We start from the raw sequence: 20157 nt of genomic DNA on the forward strand, positions 1-20157 counted from the left end.
AAATCATGTGGGCCTATTTAATTATATATTTTGAAGTAAAATACATATAAATAATATATATAAAATAATAATGTATTTGGCTTACAAATATTGGCTCATTGCATTGAACAAAGACAATTAAATAATTAATCAATTAATTGTCAGCACAAAATTCATGATCATGACAGGCCTATTTAATATATAGTAAAATATAATTTATTTCTGTGATGCGCAGCTGTATTTTCAGCATCATTACTCCAGTCTTCAGTGTCACATGATCTTCAGAAATCATTCTAATATGCTGATTTAGAAACATTTCTGATTATTATCAATGTTGAACACAGTCGTGCTGCACAATATCTGTGGAAACTGATCAATTTTATTTTTCAGGATTCACAGATGATTAGAAAGATCAAGTTATCTTCTGTCACATTAGAAATGTCTTTACTGTCACTTTTGATCAACTTCATTGCTGAAAAAAAGTCAATTAATTAAAGATATAAATAAATCTTTCTGATCCCAAACAGAAGTATATACACACACATTATGACACAATTAAGCACTTTTCTCCTCAAATTCATGTTATGCATCTACATGTTTTATTTATTTTTTATTACAATTTCTAATTTTAATTTATAGTCATTTTACTCACAATATTAAATTACTGCATTTAAAAAAAAAAAAATCATATAAAGGCATAAAAGTAATAGAACAACTTGTACGATGATATAAAAACATTACTGTTTAAATGATAATGAGAGGGAACGCGTGTTTAATTGTGAGTTATTGGCTGATGAGAATAAACCTCAGTCGACTGTAGAGTTGAAGTGTGATGTGTTTCTGTCTCCTCTCTCAGGTTCTGGAGGAGGAACTGAACCTGAGGAAGAAAGAGCAGGAGCTTTTCTTCAAGATGAGTGATGATTCCCAGTGTCTGAGCGTCGGCTCACCAAACAAAGTCACGAGGTTCCTGCCGTACATCGACTCGTCCACCACATGAGCTCCTGCTTGTCATTTATGTTCGACACACTTTTCTGGAGGCGTAGGCGGATTTGTCTGTAAGTGCACAGGAACAAAGCAGCAGCGGCGTCTCTTTACAGCACAGTCACCTGAAACAGCATTCAGATCCGCTTTATTCCTTTAATAGCATGAGATGAAAGTGCATAGATGCATTCATTTAAATGAGGGCATTGAACTGCATGACTAGAACAGCTCTGACAGACTCGCTTGCCTTAGTTTATTTAAAAGTTTTAAAAGTTAGTTTAATTGTATTGCCAAATATATTGTACAAACCTTGCATGTTCTTATGTTTTTATTTTTTCTATGATCAGTTAATATATGCATAAATATATATATAAAGTTGCAACTTATCCCTTTTCTTTTATAACCAGTTTCTTTGTACAAATATTTAGATGCTGAAAAAAGGAACTTATGTTTTTTTTTTGGTTTTTCTGAAAAAGTGTACATTTTAATTGGTACATTGTTATTTTACCGAATGTTTTTGTTGTTTTATGTATTAGACAGCAACAAATTTGCCACTTTTATTATTCTGCAGTGTTTATTGTCTGCCACTGGCACATTTACTGTAAATGCATCACACTGGACGAGACGAGAGCGACTCCAGAAATGTGTTTATGCATGTTTTCTCTAGTTTATTATTGATCATTTTTTATATGTTGCTGTCTGTTACTGTCACCTAACCAAAGTGCAATATGTTGTTGTGTTCCGATTTTAAACGCGTGTTATTTTACATCAGCTTCCAGTCTTTAGCCATTTGAAGGATTTATATTTTCAAAAGCGATACCTGAAGCCTGAAGGTATGAGGATTTACGTCTTTTTTTTTAATGTCTGTGGAGCACAGTGTTGATCGTTCCTTTCTGAGTCTGCAACTCTGAGTAACCAAAGCTTCAGTGTGGATGATGAGAAACTGTTGAGTATCTCTAATAAATGAGATGTTTATCTTTTAGTTTTGATCATTTTCTTTGATTTACATTTAATGGAATAGCTGTTTTAGCTCAAAAAAAGACAATTCTGTCCTCATTTACTCACCCTCATGTTGAGTTTCTTTCTTCTGTTGAACACAATAGAAGATATTTTGAAGTCGGTAGCCATTGACTTCCATAGTATTTTTCCACAGGAAAGAATATCTCGCCAACATTCTGCAGAATATCGTGTTCGCATCAACGTGAGGTTGAGTAAATGATGACAGCATTTTCATTTTTGGGCCAACTATCCTTTTAATAAATCTGACACACTAGAAAGAGGAACGTCTCAATTCCAGCTGTGTTCACATCGCACACCTGTAGCGCCACCTACAGTTCAAAATAGATTTTAGCTCGATGCTATGTTGTTTTAATTCTCGCTTTATTCAGCAGGTAGTTCTGCGGCACAAATTGAATTGAAGTTAATTAGATGAATGGAACCTCTGCTACGTTTCTCCTCCTTTTGTTAGTTTTAGTTTACACAAACAGCTCTTCATTTGTTCTCTACAGTGGAAATGAGCCTAAAATGCGCAATAAAAAGCCTAATTTGGGTAAAGATCAACTTCCAAAAGCACAAACATGGAATTAATCATATTTGAGGAATTAAAGGAAAAGCTGTAATTAATGTACAGTATATTCACAGTTTTATGAACATAAAAATATATAAATACAATTAGGACATGTTAAAATGTTTGTTAAATACAGTTTTTCTCATTTATTTTATTTTTGTAATGTATTTTTGTACTAGTACAATACAGTTTTGATCCATTTATTTAATAATATTTGACTATTTTTCATAGTGTGATTTTTGATGAGTTGTATTAAAACCAGTTAGAGTCAGTTTGACCCACAAACATCATCATAATAATTACTAATGATAATAATAATAATAATAATAGTGTAGGTAAAAATAACATAGAAAACATACAAAAATGTATGGTCCCCATTTTTGGATTCATAGTCAAACCAAGTGAGATTTTTATGATATTTTTATGACACTGAACTAGAGATGTTTACATTTCAGAAATCAGGTCATATTGTAGCTGCAGTGCGAGTTACTCAATATTGCAGAAGCTTTTTATTAAATCAATATGACACTCGCACACGGCTGCGATTCATCTGAAACCGCAAAGAAATCTCTTCCTCGTGTCATATTGCTCAAACTATGCACACTTACAGTTACAGTAAATACAGTTAAAACACTATTATGAAACATTAATACAATTTAAAAGTCTATTTTATATTTTGAATACCATCATTTATATTTGGAATAATTTTTAAAATGTAATTAATTTCTGTGATGGAAAAACTGAAGACTAGTAAGGGCTGCTGAAAATGCAACGTCACATGATCCTTCAGAATTCATTATCAATATTTAAAAATAAAAATAATAATAATTGTATATCTTTTTTTCCCCAAATAAACACAGCCTTGGTGAATATGACACTTCTTTCATAAATCTTAATGGTTCCAAACTTTTGACAGATTCCTTAAAATGGTGCCATAACATTGCAAAAACAGTTCACTAGTTTAAATAATATCCAATAATTTGATATTACATTCTCATTATGCTTTCTAAAGACTAGTGTCTATAAATTAATCACCATTAATCTATTCTAGCATTTCATTCCCGGTTGTCAGTTTACTGCAACTGCATATAATTTTGAGGAAAAAATAAAAAAGTACATCTATAAAACACAAATAACATGTTTAGCTCTTCTTTATTGCTTACTTTTAGGAAAGGGGTCTATTGCAAGGTGAACATCATTTGGGGGATTTTGAAAACCCCTGCCTTCCAAAATCTAGCTATATTTCTTTCTTTGTTGGTAATAAAAATTAAGTTCCCATAAATTATGTAAGGAAATAAATTAACTAGAAAACTCAAAAAAGACAATAAATAGAAGACAGCAAAAAAAAAAAAGTGTACTGTTGATAGCTCGCGCTTACAGTTTAATACCAGTATAAATGGAATTGCTCAAAATAATAAAACATTTTGACTATTTGAAATGTTTATTTGATTTACATTAAGAAAACGTTGTCAAAACTTGAAATACTATGGACAAAACATCACAGAAATACTTAAAAAAAAAATACAAACAGGTTGCCAATGTCATCTTGCCTTTGTTCGTTTTTAACTGGTTTGAGTTTCAACATAAATTTTATGTTTCTATGAAACTCAAGTTTCATACTTGCAGCATTTACTCTCTTCTCTCTATTATCCTTCATCTTATTATTATTATTTTCTCATAGTCATTTTCTTGCAAAAACTTCAGAACACCTTCCATTATCCTTTCCAAACTCAGGCACTTGCATTTGTTGCACATTTTTTAATAAATGGGGTGCTTTTATGAATGCATTTTATAGCAACTAGGAGCTGATGACCATAGAGCAAAATGAGCATATTTTCAGTGCTCCTGGTATTGTCAGGTCAGACTGGGCACCTGCTTAACACTGTTTTCTGATAAATGAATGGAAAACAAAACTGTCAAAAAAGACAAGAAATATTTTAGTAACATAACCACATTTTCAAATGTAGTGTTAAAAATAAACACGTTTATCACACGTTTGCTTGAAACCAGTCAAGCATAAATGTTAAAACATTTGAAAATGACTGTAAAATATCTAAGCACCTTTGTCAGTGATATGAAAATACTGGGCTATACTCACATATAAAATAATGACGATATTATGGCTATTCTGAGGTATTCTGTTATTCACTAATGTATATGATTGGCACTGCTAAAGGGGGTTGCTTTTTTTTTTTTATCAATATTTGCTAGAACATTCATGTGACAAAAATCAAAAATGAAACGAGAAATGGGTGCCACTGTTCTGTAAATCTTAAGGCCATGTGTTTATGTTTCTTGTTTCTCCTCATTCTGCACCTTCCCTTTACTCGAGAAAGTAGATAAGCAACATGATTTGTAGAGTTTTGTAGTGTTAGAATCAGAAAGCAGACCAATTTCTGTAAAAGCTTCAATGTAATATAGAATCCTACTCTGTTTCTAATCTGCTGACAGACATCATGTTTTGCATAATCTACGGCAAAAGCACAGAGCACTTTGCATATTATACTGAGGCACAATATCATGGACGCTGCGAAAAGTCAGTTATATATTGCTAGTCACTTAAACCTTTAGCGATACATATAAGGTTTGATTAACATAAGATTAGGCAAGGACCTTGATGTTCAGTGCTAAAATATGAAAGCACACATGGTTTTCCCCAAAAGAGAAAGGAGTTACAGAAAAGCAAGCAAACAAATTTTTACGGATGTTTGAACTTGCAAAGGATGGAATGTCATTTTTAAAAAAGTTCCCATAAATAAAAGATGTTAATTAAATAAGTTTTCTTTAGGCAGCCGTGTCAAGAGTACCTAAGGTTTCTTTGTCAGGTAATTGGAAGGGAACCAGCCCTCCATCACCGGCCCATCGCTCACATTTTTACAAAACCACCAGCCGCCGCTACTTCTCTCCAGAACTTCGAAAACAGCACCCTCTTTAAAGGCAGGCGTCTGCTCGTCTCCTTCAAAGTCCGCCACAGCTAAGAACAGCTCCTCCTTGGCCGGATCCTTGATACGGCTCATCGCTCACATTTTTACAAAACCACCAGCCACCGCTACTTCTCTCCAGAACTTCGAAAACAGCACCCTCTTTAAAGGCAGGCGTCTGCTCGTCTCCTTCAAAGTCCGCCACAGCTAAGAACAGCTCCTCCTTGGCCGGATCCTTGATAAGAGGTGGGAGTTTGTCTCTCGGAGGCCCTGGTTTTTCGGTCTTAATGAGGGGCTTTGGTGGCACAGGTACTTTGGCCTTGGGTTCCTCCTTCTCCTTGTCTTTTGGTTTCATTTTGGGTGGCGGGGGTCTGCTCTGAGGAGGGGCGGATGGCTTGGCCTCCGGCAAGTCTTTTTGGGGAGCTTTGGTGTCTGTTGGACTGGCTGACTCAGAGCTCTTCTTTGGTGGAGGAGGTCTTCTAGGTGCCACAGATGGCCTTTGGGGAGGCTCCTTTGGTGTAATTGTAGGTGGTTTAGTTGGTTCTGATGGGTCATGGCCGTTTTGTTGTTTATTGGGGGATTTCGACTCTTCGTTTGTTCTGCCATTATTCGAGGGAGTATCACTCTGCTGGTTGGGATCACTCGAGTTGCTGCTCAGCTCTGGAGGTTTAGATGGACGAAGCTTACTCCGAAGGTTTGTGATGTCCAGCTCATTCTTGGCCACCGGCTCTGGTTTGGCCGCAGGGGGGGGCTTTGGTCTGACCACTGGTTTCGGCTTGAGGAACGGGGCTGGGTTGGCCAAATCCGGCTTGTCTTCATGCGAATCTGCTTTGGGTTTGGGAGGCTGCTTGGCCACATGCTTTAGGTTGAACTTTTTCACCTCCTTGGCTGAGATGTTGTGGCCACACAAGCCCATCTCATTGCGCAGGTAGAGTTGCTTGTTCTTCTCCTCCTTCATCTCTGGGGGTTTGTCTGGCTTGAGAGGAGCAGCTTTTGGAATCACCAATGGGACGATGACTCCTGGGGTTGGTGGTTTGGGTGGGAGAGGTTTAGGAAGGTCTGCTTTGGGTTTGTCCTCCAGTTCCAGGCTCTTGTTGATGGATTCTCTCCTTGGCGGTAAAGCTGGCTTCTCTTCAGCCGTGGGTGAGGATGGAGGAGGTGGTAAGGGCCCTGAAAAAGGAGAGCTCCCTTTAACTGCATTGGGCTTCCAATCTCTCAGCTTGGAACGGGTGGAAAAATCAGAGTTGGATGAAGGTTCGTCTGGCAGGGGTTTGGACCAACTTTGCTCAGAGTTGGTATTATTGCTTGAGGTATCATCAAGCTTCAGCTGACCCATCTCACCAGGAAGCGGGGCCAAAAAGTTAGGCCTAGAGGCATTGCTAGTCTTCTTGTATTTGTCAATGAATGTGACTGGAGCCCAGCCTTCTTTATCTTCGATCTGAATGTACCACCAGCCACTAGAGTTCTTCTCAATGACCTGAGAGTACAAGATGTGAGGTAAATGTAGAGATGCATGCGGAATATCCAGATGCGTTCATTTGAGAACTAGTCAAAAATGAAAGCCGAAGTTTTGTCTGCTGTTATACTCACTTCAACTTTCACTCCTGCCTGGAAGCTAATACCATCTGGGATGGTTGTCTGAAAGTCAGCTATGGTGTAATACTCCTCCTCTACTTGTGGGGGCACTGGAGGTTTAGGCAGATTCACTCCTCGCGGCTGGAATAAGAGACAGGCCAAGAGTTAACATGTCAAAACCTTGTGTGCTTCTCAATCCTCAAATTGACGATTCCTTGTTTCCTCGCTCCTCTGTTCTCCAGCCCAGTTGAATGCAGCCATCTTGAAGGGCATCTCAATTCTCTAAATCAGGGGTTCCCAACTCTGGCCCTCAAGGTCCACTTTCCAGCAGAGTTTAGCTCCAACCCTAATCAAACACACCTGCACAAGCTAATCAAGGTCTTCAGGATTTCTAGAAAGTTACTGGCAGGCAACTTTGATCAAGGTTGGAGCTAAACTCTGCATTAAGGTGAACCTCAAGGGCCAGAGTTGAGAACCCCTGGTGAGGAACGAGGAGTGAGGAAGCTTCCTGAAGAGTCATGAGTGAGGAGACACAGGTGTATCTTTCCCTTGCACCTTACGGGGTGGAGCTAAGAAGACGTGAGGAAAGGAAGCGAGGAAAGGAAACAAGGATGCACAAATAAGAATGAGAAGCACCCCTTGATACTCCCTGTAGAACCTTGAAGAAAGAATTAGAAATATTTGAGATGCAATTGTAAATGATCACCCTTACTATAGAAAGATCTCGGCGTGGTGGAGGTCTCTGTCGCGCTCCTGCTTCTGCAGAAGAGAAGAGGGCAGAGTTTAGAGGGCCACAATCTTTTGTCTCTCTTACTTTTGACTGTTTTTGTTAGCGGTTGCCACAGTACATCATCTGCATATTTGTTTTACGCCGGATACCCTTTCTTATGGAAGGCTATTCCAGACTATTTTCAAAAGGAATTGCAAATCGCGTTTTCCACGTGTGGATGCATAAATAGTGACATAATCCAAACGCAATTGCAAATCTTGCATTATTATCTCACAGATTCAGTTCTATGCCAGATACAAACTTAAGCTTGAACTCACACATATATACACTTCCTATCTGTGATCTCATATATTTTAGTTGTACTGCACAAAACAGAACAAAATAAACAGAGTGAAACTGTGTGAATACATGGTTCATTCTGACATTATACTAGACTAGAGCAAAAGTACAGTAATATTGTAAGATTATTTCATGAATATTACTAATGAAAGTTATTATAAAGCGTTACCAAAGTCCCTTTTTTTGGAAATCGGGTGGTCATTCAGTACTGCATTACAGTTTACAGCCAATCAGGTGCAGCAAATAAAACGTTTTTCTTCAGTAGAACAGCAAAGAAGATTGTTAGCTGAAACCGTGGTCCTTGGTGATTCCTACAATGCAAGTCTGCTGCTGGCCATCTTTGAGAATAAAAAAAGCATATCAAGGAACACAAAATGAATACATGTGGCTCCTGACGATATATTGAGGTCTTATGAAGCGAAACGATCAGTCTGTGCAAGAAACTGAAGATTATTTACAACATTATTACTCGTAATCCAGAGCCTCAGGCAAACGGGGAAATACGATTCTTTCGGACAGTTCTTTTCAATGAACTGGTTGAATTCACCAGTTTGTTTACATAATCACGCAATGACATAACGTATACACAATTATATTATTAAAGCAGCCAATAATGATGTGAAACGCGGATGTTTTCCATGTCTAATGCATATAAAGTAAATAAACTAGTCTTCATCAGCTCACCTTTTTACATAAACCATGAGAAACCATAAAAACATTCATTTCACCCCTTTATTCAAGTGTTCAGTTCACGCATGCGCATTTCAGTGGCTCATCGGTCTTCAGTCCGAGTCGAACTATTTCCTCAGTTCAGGCATCTGAAAAGTGAGTTTTGATTGAGTAACTTGTAGGTCTGTGCTGCTCGAGCCACGAACTGTTTCATATGATTCAGTCTGATTCGGTGAACTGGTTCATCTGGTTCACTAAAAAATAACCGGTTCAAAAGAATGTTTCGTTCATGAACCGGACATCACTCAGGACTGTTTTTCTGCGGCTCTGGATCACAAGTAATAATATTTAGTTTCTTGCACAGACTGATCGTTTCGCTTCGTAAGACCTCAATATATCGCCAGGAGCCACAGGGATTCATTTTGGTTTCCTTGATATGCTTTTTTATTCTCAAGGACGGGCAGCCACTGACTTGCATTTCAGCTAAAAATATTCTTTATTGTTCTTCTGAAAAAAAAAAAGATACCTACATCTTGGATGGCCTGAGGGTGAGTAAATTAACAGCAGGTGAACTGTTCCTATAGTTTGTTTAAACTGTGATTGTGTTTGATTGTTTGACATTGGGTTTTCATGATCAATTGTCATGCATCAATCAACACCATCTAATTCACAGGTGCATGAGTTATTTCATGAGCTTTGGCAATTCGTTTTGCAAACCAGAAATTAAAAGTAAAATGAAAGTATTGTTTTAAAAAAATGGCACCAGTGTTGCAATTCCCCCATTCGTGCTGTGATGGTTCTAGGAGACGTACAGGTTGCAGCGCATGCACCTCATGCAGGGGAAACACATGCATACGTGGGTGAGACCATCGTCACAATAGAGTGATAAAGTGCTGTGCTCTCCACCTTGGCCAAAGCCTGTGCTGAACAGATCCCCTAAAGTACGCCGGCGACCAACGTGCCTCGGCAGTGACCAGAATCTCCGGCACACTCCAGCAGAGAGCAAGCAGACACATGTGAAAACCTTCAGGTCATGTTTCTTTATACTGGATATGCTGGCCTACCAAATATCTACTCTTTGCCATGTAGTGCAGAATGACTACATATGAAGAAGTGAGAAAAACTCTAACCTCTAAAACATATGGTGAAATGTGCAATTTTTGTGCTACTAAACAGAACTGCAAAAACAAGCTTATCTGGTTCAGCAAGGTTCGCCATATATATATATTTTTTTTTTCTATATATTTAGTTGGTTAAATTCAGCAAGATGCGAGTTTCTCGCAATGCAATGGTTTATAAAGTTTAAAATAGGAATGTTTTTCTTATAGACACCCATTGTTTACCTTTAAAAGGCCTTAAAAAGTGCTTAAATCAGAGCAGAGTGTCTTAAATTTAAAGTCGTGGCATTAAATGTTGCATGCACTGCAAGAAATGAACATCTTCCTTAGTATTTTTGTTTTCAAGTGTAAATATATAAACATCCTTAAATCAAGATACATTTACTTTAGATGAAAACTGAACATATGAAGTCTTGTTATCTGAGAAACTGAAACTAAGTGAGTTTATGCTTAAAACGAGATCAAATATCTGTCAATGCGGCATGAAACATACTTTTCTGATTAAGTAATTAAGTTGATTTTCTGAGCATATTGGCAGATATTTGTTCTAGTTTTAATCATAAACTCACTCATTTTTATCAGTTCCTCAGAAAATGTTTTCATTTTGATCAGGCCTCTCATCTCATGTAATTTTGATTCTCAAGTAAGTATCCTGATTTAAGAATCTTCAGACATTTGCATTGAAAAACAAGACAAATCCGAAGGTACAGTAAAAGTTATGATCATATTCTAGCGTTTGTGAGGAGAACTATTCAAACCTTGAGATTTTCTTTGTTTTTGGTAAAATGAATGAAAAGTAATGGAAATATGTTGGAAGTTGTATTTCCAAACTTTGAAGCGTCGCTAATGCAAGACATTTAATTTTAGACACCATATTGACCTACTGTGTTCCGTTCAATTTATTCCTTGAATTTTCTTTACTTGGTCTTGAAAAAGTCTTAAATTTACCTTCATAAATCCTGCAGAAACCCCGTTTAGTACTTAGGGCTAGAGGGAATTTCAAACAGAGAAATGTTGTGAAAGTGCCACAAAAAGAGTTTAAACTCTTGACAACCCATGACTGACTTACTTCTAGTCATTCTTATAGTTTCTGTATATTAAACTAGGAATGAGCATTCAAAAAAATACACACTACATCTTTAGAGATCCCAGATCTGAATAAACAGGAGTATTTTTTTTTTGTTTTGTTTTGCTGTTGCTGCTGATGAGGAACATTTGATGACAAGCAGGACTCTTTACCTTCTTCTGCTGGTAGAGAGAAATCATCAGGGTCATCCTGAGCCTCCAGACATGTGGCTGGTACCCAACCTTGAGCGTCCTCAGTGCTAACAAACCACCAACCTGGGAAATCAGACAGGTTCGGAGCATCATGACGAGTAAGTGATGACAGAATATTCATTTTAGGCTGAGCTATTCATTTAACAGCTGGGCCTCATATTTAATAAATTTTTTGAAATAATAGCTTAATATTAACTCTACTTTGGTGCTTCAAGGATATTGCACAAAGTCAAGATAGATGACTTTTTCATCAGCTGTGCTCATCAGTGTGAAAATGTTTTTCACTTTACAGTTCAGAGGCTGCCGCGCAACGCTTCAGCTAACGGCCATAAAGTGTGAGATATTAAGCAACTAAACTTAACATTTAATATTTAACAGTTCTACGATGTATTGTTGTTAACATTTAAACAACTGACAGATACTGTATAATTAGGGCCGTTTTCACCTGTAGGCTATGATTTACGTGATTCGCTTAATTCGTAATTGTCAATGTGATGAAGCTGCTTTCAGCACATTATGCATAAGATTGATAGCCTAATGAATGTGCACATATTGTGAATTAATTTAATAAACCAATTATAGCTTTCCTGGTAGCCTTCAGTAAATTCATTTTTCTTAAGGAAATGAATGATACATAAAACATATACATAACATATAAGTTGACGGACACAGAAGAAAATGAAAAGCCCTGTATGGCTCCACTTGTCTGTGTTTGCATGCTTCAGTGGTGGTTTTCAGTGACTTCAATGCAACTTGCATCGTTTTGCCAGTAGGTGGCGACAAGTGACTGTCTTAACGAGCGAGCAATTTAACCATTGATTTAATCGATTAGTTCAAAAACACTGATTAATCCAGGAAAGAAACAAGTTGCTGAAACTATTTGATTTTTAATGCTCATAAAAATTCACCACAAAAACACATTTTGCTTATGTTTATGTATTATTTGAGACATTTCTATAATTTCAATGCAAAATGATGAAATAAAGAAAGTATAATTTTACTAAAGGACTTTAAATATACAAGCCTTCTGTATTTGCAGTTTGTAGTGTGGATCATTCATTCAAACATTTAACCTGATTCTCATGTTTGAGAGTCTGTTTTCTGCTTGTTACTGACAACTGACATGGTTTAATGCTCGTCTTTTTTTGTTGTTTTTTTCACAATTTTAAGAAAATATGTCTTTTTTCCCTCAGAATTGGATTTTATAACTTACAATTGCAAGTTTATATCTCGCAATTGCAAGATATAAACTCGAAATTTTGATAAAAAAAAAACAGAATTGCAAGATATAAACTCAAAATTTTGATGAAAAAAAAACAGAATTGCAAGATATAAACTCGAAATTTTGAGGAAAAAAAAAACAGAATTGCAAGATATAAACTCGAAATTTTGAGAAAAAAAAAACAATTGCAAGATATAAACTCGAAATTTTGATGAAAAAAAAACAGAATTGCAAGATATAAACTCAAAATTTTGATGAAAAAAAACAATTGCAAGATATAAACTCAAATTTTGAGGAAAAAAAAAACAGAATTGCAAGATATAAACTCAATTTTGAGAAAAAAAAAAACAGAATTGCAAGATATAAACTCGAAATTTTGATGAAAAAAAAAACAGAATTGCAAGATATAAACTTGAAATTTTGATGAAAAAAAAAACAGAATTGCAAGATATAAACTCAAAATTTTGATGAAAAAAAAACAGAATTGCAAGATATAAACTCGAAATTTTGAGGAAAAAAAAAACAGAATTGCAAGATATAAACTCGAAATTTTGAGGAAAAAAAAAACAGAATTGCAAGATATAAACTCGAAATTTTGATGAAAAAAAAACAGAATTGGAAGATATAAACTCGAAATTTTGATGAAAAAAACAACAGAATTGCAAGATATAAACTTGCAATTGCAAAAAAAAATGCAGAATTACAGGGTAAAAGTCAGAATTGTCAGATTCAAACTCGAAATTGTGAGGGAAAAAAACTGAATTGCAAGATATAAACTCGCAATTGCGAGAAAAAAGTCAGAATTGTGAGAAAAATTCAGAATTGCAAGATATAAACTCACAATGGTGAAAAAAAAGTCAGATTTGTGAGTTTTATCCCGATATTTTGACTTTATAACTCACAACTGCGAGTTTATATCACGGAATTCTGAGAAAAAAAAGTCTTGTGAGATTAAAATTAATTCAGTGTCGGAATCGGACTTCCATAGTTTTTGAAAGTCAGTATTTATAAAACTCTGCGTACGGCGAATACGGTCTGGAGGAACTAATGGCAGAGACTGACAACAACAGCGAAGGCTCCTACCAGACTCGTTCTTCTCGATGACCTCCACGACCTGCCCCACGTATAGACTGATCTCAGAGCTCTCCTGCTTCTCGTAGTCGGTGACAGCCACGTACTGCTCCAGCAGCAGCGGGTCCGCTGAGGACGAGTCTCCTCCTGCAGGGACAGAGGGGACAGCTATCGACAGCTCTCCTGGTGTCCCACCAACACCACAAGAGAAGAAAGAAGCAAACGTGATCGGAAAAGATCAAAGCAGGAAAGCCCGAGGGTTTAGCAAGGAAACAAACCCGCACCAAACCAGCAACACTGCTTCGGCAATAATGGAATAATTATTAAATGGCTAATTTTAAGGGCTTTCTAGACAAAAAAATTTCTTGATTATTCTGCAAAGCACATTTAATAGAGCCTAAAACAATATAATTCACAATATAAAACACCAGTGCAGCGCATGAAGATTAGTTTGGTGATTTGTACCAAATCATTGAAGCAGATACTGACTGTGTTCCAGCTGAACTGATCTGCTTATGTCTGTGAATGATTTCATGAGGCTCTCTCAAAACCATCTCATATGCATATGTTTACAACTTAAAGTGATCTTTCACCCAAAAAGAAAATTCTCTTATTTACTCACACTCATGTCGTACCAAAGCCAAAAGACTTTTGTTCATGCTCAAAACACAAATGAAGATATTTTTAATAAAACCTGAGATATTTCCATCCCTCCATTGAAAGTCCACGCAACCTACACTTTGACTATTCAAAAAGTTCATAAAAACATCACAAAATTAATATTCAGAAGAGCTCAAACGTATGTACTTGCATGTTTGAGCTCCTGTTGACTATATTTTATGAGCTCCATGTACATGCATTGGTCAATGTTTATATGAGAATTAAATATTAAATTAAATCTGTTCTTTATATAAAGCAATTGTGTCTCTTCAGAACACACATGGATTCATCTGACAACATTTTTATTAACTTTTTGAATCAATTAAATTTTGGTTGTGTAGACTTCAATGAAAGGTCAGAAATCTTTCGGGTTTCATAAAAAAAAAAAAAAATCTTCATTTGTGTTTAATATATTCTGAATAATTTCATTGCATGGAAAATAATGCATGAACAGTTTGAAATGTCTCTATTTCTGTAGAATGACAAAGAAAGAAGAAACAGCATGAGGAGAGTAAATGTAAATGTAATTTTTGTTTACTATAGACAATATTCCTCGCTTCTTATTATTTTGAAATCATTCACAGATAAAGTGTAATTTCTACTGAATTCAACACAGAAGCTGCACACTGTCTAAAGCATTTACAATTTTGAATGACTAAGTAAGTTACAGAAATGATTATATAAATCGTACAGCCCTGATGAACATTTTAATATTTTATGAGCTCCATGTACATGCATTGGTCAATGTTTATATGAGAATTAAATATTAAATTAAATCTGTTCTTTATATAAAGCAATTGTGTCTCTTCAGAACACACATGGATTCATTTGACAACATTTTTATTAACTTTTTGAATCAATTAAATTTTGGTTGTGTAGACTTCAATGAAAGGCCAGAAATCTCTCGGGTTTCATTAAAAAAAAAAATCTTCATTTGTGTTTAATATATTCTGAATAATTTCATTGCATGGAAAATAATGCATGAACAGTTTGAAATGTCTCCATTTCTGTAGAATGAAAAAGAAAGAAGGAACAGCATGAGGAGAGTAAATGTAAATGTAATTTTGTTTACTATAGACAATATTCCTCGCTTATTATTATTTTGAAATCATTCACAGATAAAGTGTAATTTCTACTGAATTCAACACAGAAGCTGCACACTGTCTAAAGCATTTACAATTTTGAATGACTAAGTAAGTTACAGAAATGATTATATAAATCGTACAGCCCTGATGAACATTTTAATCACAAGGTTGAAGAGAGTATAATTAATTCATAAGAGCACAAAAAACACCAGTCATGCGCTAAATTATAAAATAAGTGATCAAATTCGTTCCATTATTTTTAAAATATTGCAGTACTGAGTAGAATCACTACTATGCATCTCACAAAGCATGTCAAAAACATGCATATTTGAACTCAAAATATGGTTTTGAATGTATTTGTGTCCATTTGGTGTAGGTGCTGCTCTCTTCTACTTTGTGAAGAAAAAGTCATAATTAACTGCTGCTTTATTGCTAAAGCATTACTATTATAAAGGAACACTATAACTATTACCTGTAGCATTACATAGGGATGTAACGAGTCACTCAACTCACGATTTCACAATTCGATTTTCTCAAGATTTTTTTTTACAAAATGAGATTTAAGACAAATTAGAAATGAAAACGTGTCCTTTTATTGTTTCTCAGACAAAATGCTGCACATTTCTTTGTGAAATTTAAATATGTCAACTAACAAAACTGCTATATTTTAATCATGATCCAAACAAAGATGCTGTATACATGCCGCATGAGCAGTTTTTGATTTAAATTGCATTGTATAATTTCAACATTTGAAGCACAGAATTTTAGCCTTGTGAAATTATGCTATATAAAACATATCTGCACGAAACAAACAGCAGACGGGCTGAATGAGACGCAGATTTAATCTCTAACAGCAGGTGGCGCTTGTGGAACAGCAGAGATAAACAAAGCAGCACTGCGCTAATAAACACTACTTTATTATGCAATATACTTTTCTGAAGACAGTCAGAGATAGGGCTGCACAATTAATCGAATTTCTAATCGCAATTACAATTACGGATGCCACAATTACGTAATCGTTCAAAGCGGCAATTAATCGTTCAAAGTCCACTTATGTTATTCTGCATGCTTAAGATATGTTTTTTTCTTTCTACATGTTATCTTAAGGGTTTTTCCATTGTTTTAGTTTCAGTATAACATTATAATACCATTCATATTTTTTATAATTTAAAGAAGAAACCAATCCGATGTATATTTGATAATCGCAATTATTACAATTTCAAGGGAATAATCGACAATTATGATTTTTGTCATAATCGTGCAGCCCTAGTCAGAGATACATTCATATAAACCCCCACAACTGTATCGTGATTCGTTTAACATCTCAAGCGACTTAGTTAGGGATAGTTCACCCAAAAATGAAAATTAGCCCATGATTTACTCACCTTCAAGCCATCCTAGGTGTATATGACTTTCTTCTTCCAGACGAATGCAATCGGAGTTACATAAAAAAATGTCCTGGCTCTTCCAAGCTTTATAATGGCAGTGAATGGGGTCGAGATTTTAAAGCCCAAAAAAGTGCTTCAAAAGGGTGAGCAAATCATGGGGTAATTTAAATTTTTTTTTTTAAATCGTCACATATTTTTATTGAATTTCAATCGGCTCGGAGTGCATCGCTACATCCCTACCAGTTACTAAACTATCTGCTAAATGGTCCTCCAGTAAACCACCGCCATGCACATAACACAGGAACAGAGCACAAAGCTTAGCCCTGGCCCACCTAAGAAACGCCGCACTTCGAGGGCTCACACACACAGAGCATGGCTAAGCAAGTGTCTGTTACTACCTCTCTTTAGGAAAGAAGTCGCGCGCTCCACAATGCCTGATGAGGAAACATGAATGAGAGCAGGAGTGAGGGCGAAGGTGGAAAAGTTCAGGTAACAAAGGAATGAAAGCATCCAGAGTAAAGGGTGCGAGCTGCACATTCTGTACCTCAAATGAAACATTTATGAAGTGCATAGTGTGCACCAGAGGGCACACTAACCACAGCCAACGTGAATTACAACTTACGCATGGCACTTTCTCACAAAATCATTTTCTTACCCGATTTCTTTTTTCCACCGGGTTCCCTGTAAACGAAGATATGCAGGTTAGATATTCATGTTCTTAGTAAGTATGTAAAAACAATTTTAGAACCATGATACACTACTAACTATTATGTGTTAGTATCATAGATATTACTATTATAGTTTTTGTTAATAATTTGATATATATTTTTAATTTTAGTTAAAGTTTTAGTAATTAGTTTCAGTGTAATTTTTATTTTTATTTTCTTTAAATATGTCTGTATTTGTTTTTGTTTGTATTTTTTTTATATAATTTTAGTACTTCAAAAAATAAAATGAAATATCATCAAATGAAAATTAGAAATGTTGTTAACTAGCTGAAACAAAATAAGTTCAAGTTTTTAAAAAATATTTTGTTTTAGTTAATGTTTCTTTTATTTCAGGTAAACGTTATCATATCTAATTTTATTATTATTATTATTTTAATCACACTATAAATCGGTGTTTATACATGACAAGATTATTTATTTATTTATTATTATTATATTTTTTCAAAAAATCCTTATTGTTGATTTGGTGAGCTGTAAAGTAGCTAGTGGCTATTGATTTATTGATTTATTAATCTCAATATAAACTAAGGCTCATTAAGTTATCTGTGTCATTTTGACTGATTTTGAATATGTGTGTGTGTGTGTTGCATGGAGTGCAAACGTACTCTGTGGGTGGGTTCAGGTCTTCAGGACGCGTCTCAAAGAACACACGAACCTCCTCGCATTGGGAAATATACACTGGCAGCTGGATCAGGGCCTGAGGGGAAAATATACACAATTACTCGCTATTGTGACACATTCAGAAGCGTCAGTCATCAATTCACATACACTACGTTTTCAAATTCTGAAGCATTTAGGAAGCAAACCATAAGTTGTTTCATCTCTACATTCATTTCTTTTGTTTCTATCCTCATTTATTTTAACGCAGAACGCCCTCAAATGCATAATCGCTCTGAATCTCAGTGTTATGCTTTCATATCAGAGGCATGCATGAGGGCAGATGGGTTGTGTTTTACTAGGCATTGATGGCAATCTGTTTCTGCTTTATCAACCGCGTGTTCGGCTCGGAGTGATCCAGCTTCAGATCCAGTCCCACATCTAATAAAGCTCCATGTGCTGACAGAAGATGCTTTTTGCTGTTGTATATTTTGGCTGAGGAGCTTTAATGTAATAAAGCGGAGTGCTGCTTCAGTGTCCTTCAGACAGACGTCATGAGTTATGATGCTTGACCTGGAATCTTTAAATTCTCACACTCGGACGCATCTGCGCAAGGTGTCCTTTTCTAACCCGGCTTTTAAAATCGCAGAGCCTGGGCCAAATGTTCACAATTGCTTTAGACTCGCCAATTACTCTTGCAATTGCACGTTTGCCCAATGCTCAGTTTTCTTAATGAAAAGGCTGTTTTGAATGGCAAAATCAAGCTTGTTTTTAATGAGATGAGGGGCGATGGGAGGCTGAAGACGGGTCTGCCTCTCGGCATTGGGTTTGCATGAAGGATCTTATTCGTGTCGCTTTCCACGGATGTCCACAGACTGATGCCTCCCCAGGGTTTAGTACCTGACCTCCTCGCTCATTACCATTCCCTGAAGACACTGGGTATATGGAGGCCAATTACAGTAAATGCACTTTATTGGGTGGATGCATTACCTTGATTGTTTTATGTGCGTGTACGCGGGAGAGAGACAGAGAGAAAGAGATGAATGTTCATCTATATCACCACAGAAGGCCACGTGATAAGTTCATAAAGGAACAGGTTATTGCTCACTAAACACTGCAGTATATACCGTACTATTTATTCTGCGAGTGGCATATTGGAAGTTTAACCTTATAAAGCCTACTGTATTATATTTGATACACGTCTATAAATTATCGTCATGAAAGACGTACACCGTCTGAGTGATAGTTCATACTTTTTAGCAAGTAAAACGATTTTTAGTTTAATTCTTGAGGTTGTGGTACACGTCTGAAAGTAACATTTTAGATTAGGGAACACTATTCATTAGTAACTAGTTGCTTATTAGCATGCATATTTTCAGCATATTAGCTATTTATTAGTACTTATAGCACATATTAATGCATGACTATATTCTAGATCCCTAAACCCGATGCAATACCTAAAGATAACTACTACAACAACTACTTTACTTACTATCAATAAGCAGTAATTAGGAGTTTATTGAGGAAAAACTCCCAGCTAACAGTTAATATGTGTTACCAGTAAAGCTAAGAATAACTTTTATATTGTTAGTAATATTTCAATATATCTTAGAACCAAGTAAATACAATTTACCTGATTATCCATAAATCATTTTATTTTAAATAATGTGTAAATGTAAATCATTGCAAGTATTAAATATGAGGCTTTATATCAGGCTTTTGAGGAATGTTTATTTGTTCATCTCTCAATTATCAGTACATTATATTGTATTGCATTATATGAAAAAAACTAGAGCTTTGATCATAAAACTAAGAATTTAAATATCATCTTACTATATTATTGTTAGTATACATATTATTGGAGATCATTTTATGTGAGTAGTCTCTAAGGGTGAGCAAATCATGGGGTAATTTAAATTTTTTTTTTTAAATCGTCACATATTTTTATTGAATTTCAATCGGCTCGGAGTGCATCGCTACATCCCTACCAGTTACTAAACTATCTGCTAAATGGTCCTCCAGTAAACCACCGCCATGCACATCACACAGGAACAGAGCACAAAGCTTAGCCCTGGCCCACCTAAGAAACGCCGCACTTCGAGGGCTCACACACACAGAGCATGGCTAAGCAAGTGTCTGTTACTACCTCTCTTTAGGAAAGAAGTCGCGCGCTCCACAATGCCTGATGAGGAAACATGAATGAGAGCAGGAGTGAGGGCGAAGGTGGAAAAGTTCAGGTAACAAAGGAA

General features: G+C 35.8%; 2 protein-coding genes and 1 long non-coding RNA gene across 4 annotated transcripts in view; 1 reads left to right on the forward strand and 2 right to left on the reverse strand.

The window, feature by feature from the left end:
* The window catches only part of LOC107713595 (serine/threonine-protein kinase 10-like), a 52642-nt gene extending 50705 nt beyond the window's left edge, over nt 1–1937 (forward strand). For both annotated transcript variants that reach the window (XM_016519149.1, XM_016519151.1), the window contains exon 19: nt 836–1937. In XM_016519149.1, the coding sequence (XP_016374635.1) occupies nt 836–976 (141 nt within the window). In that variant the 3' untranslated portion in view covers nt 977–1937. The remainder of the gene's footprint in view (nt 1–835) is intronic.
* On the reverse strand, nt 1821–2642 carry LOC107713596 (uncharacterized). The gene is made up of 2 exons (XR_001636908.1): nt 2440–2642; nt 1821–2257 (listed from the first exon to the last, which is right to left on the reverse strand). It is a non-coding gene; the product is annotated as an uncharacterized LOC107713596 (long non-coding RNA).
* Nucleotides 2643–5485: 2843 nt separating this feature from the next.
* LOC107713579 (SH3 and PX domain-containing protein 2B-like) overlaps nt 5486–20157 on the reverse strand; it is a 45806-nt gene continuing 31134 nt past the window's right edge. The window contains exons 7-12 of the mRNA XM_016519135.1: nt 20055–20090; nt 13463–13597; nt 10994–11220; nt 7736–7843; nt 7039–7164; nt 5486–6925 (exon numbers count right to left, since the gene is read on the reverse strand). Of these exons, the coding sequence (XP_016374621.1) occupies nt 5486–6925; nt 7039–7164; nt 7736–7843; nt 10994–11220; nt 13463–13597; nt 20055–20090 (2072 nt within the window). The remainder of the gene's footprint in view (nt 6926–7038; nt 7165–7735; nt 7844–10993; nt 11221–13462; nt 13598–20054; nt 20091–20157) is intronic.

The sequence above is a fragment of the Sinocyclocheilus rhinocerous genome, unplaced genomic scaffold, assembly GCF_001515625.1.
Source record: "Sinocyclocheilus rhinocerous isolate Xijiao unplaced genomic scaffold, SAMN03320098_v1.1 scaffold599, whole genome shotgun sequence".
Lineage (NCBI taxonomy): Eukaryota > Metazoa > Chordata > Actinopteri > Cypriniformes > Cyprinidae > Sinocyclocheilus > Sinocyclocheilus rhinocerous.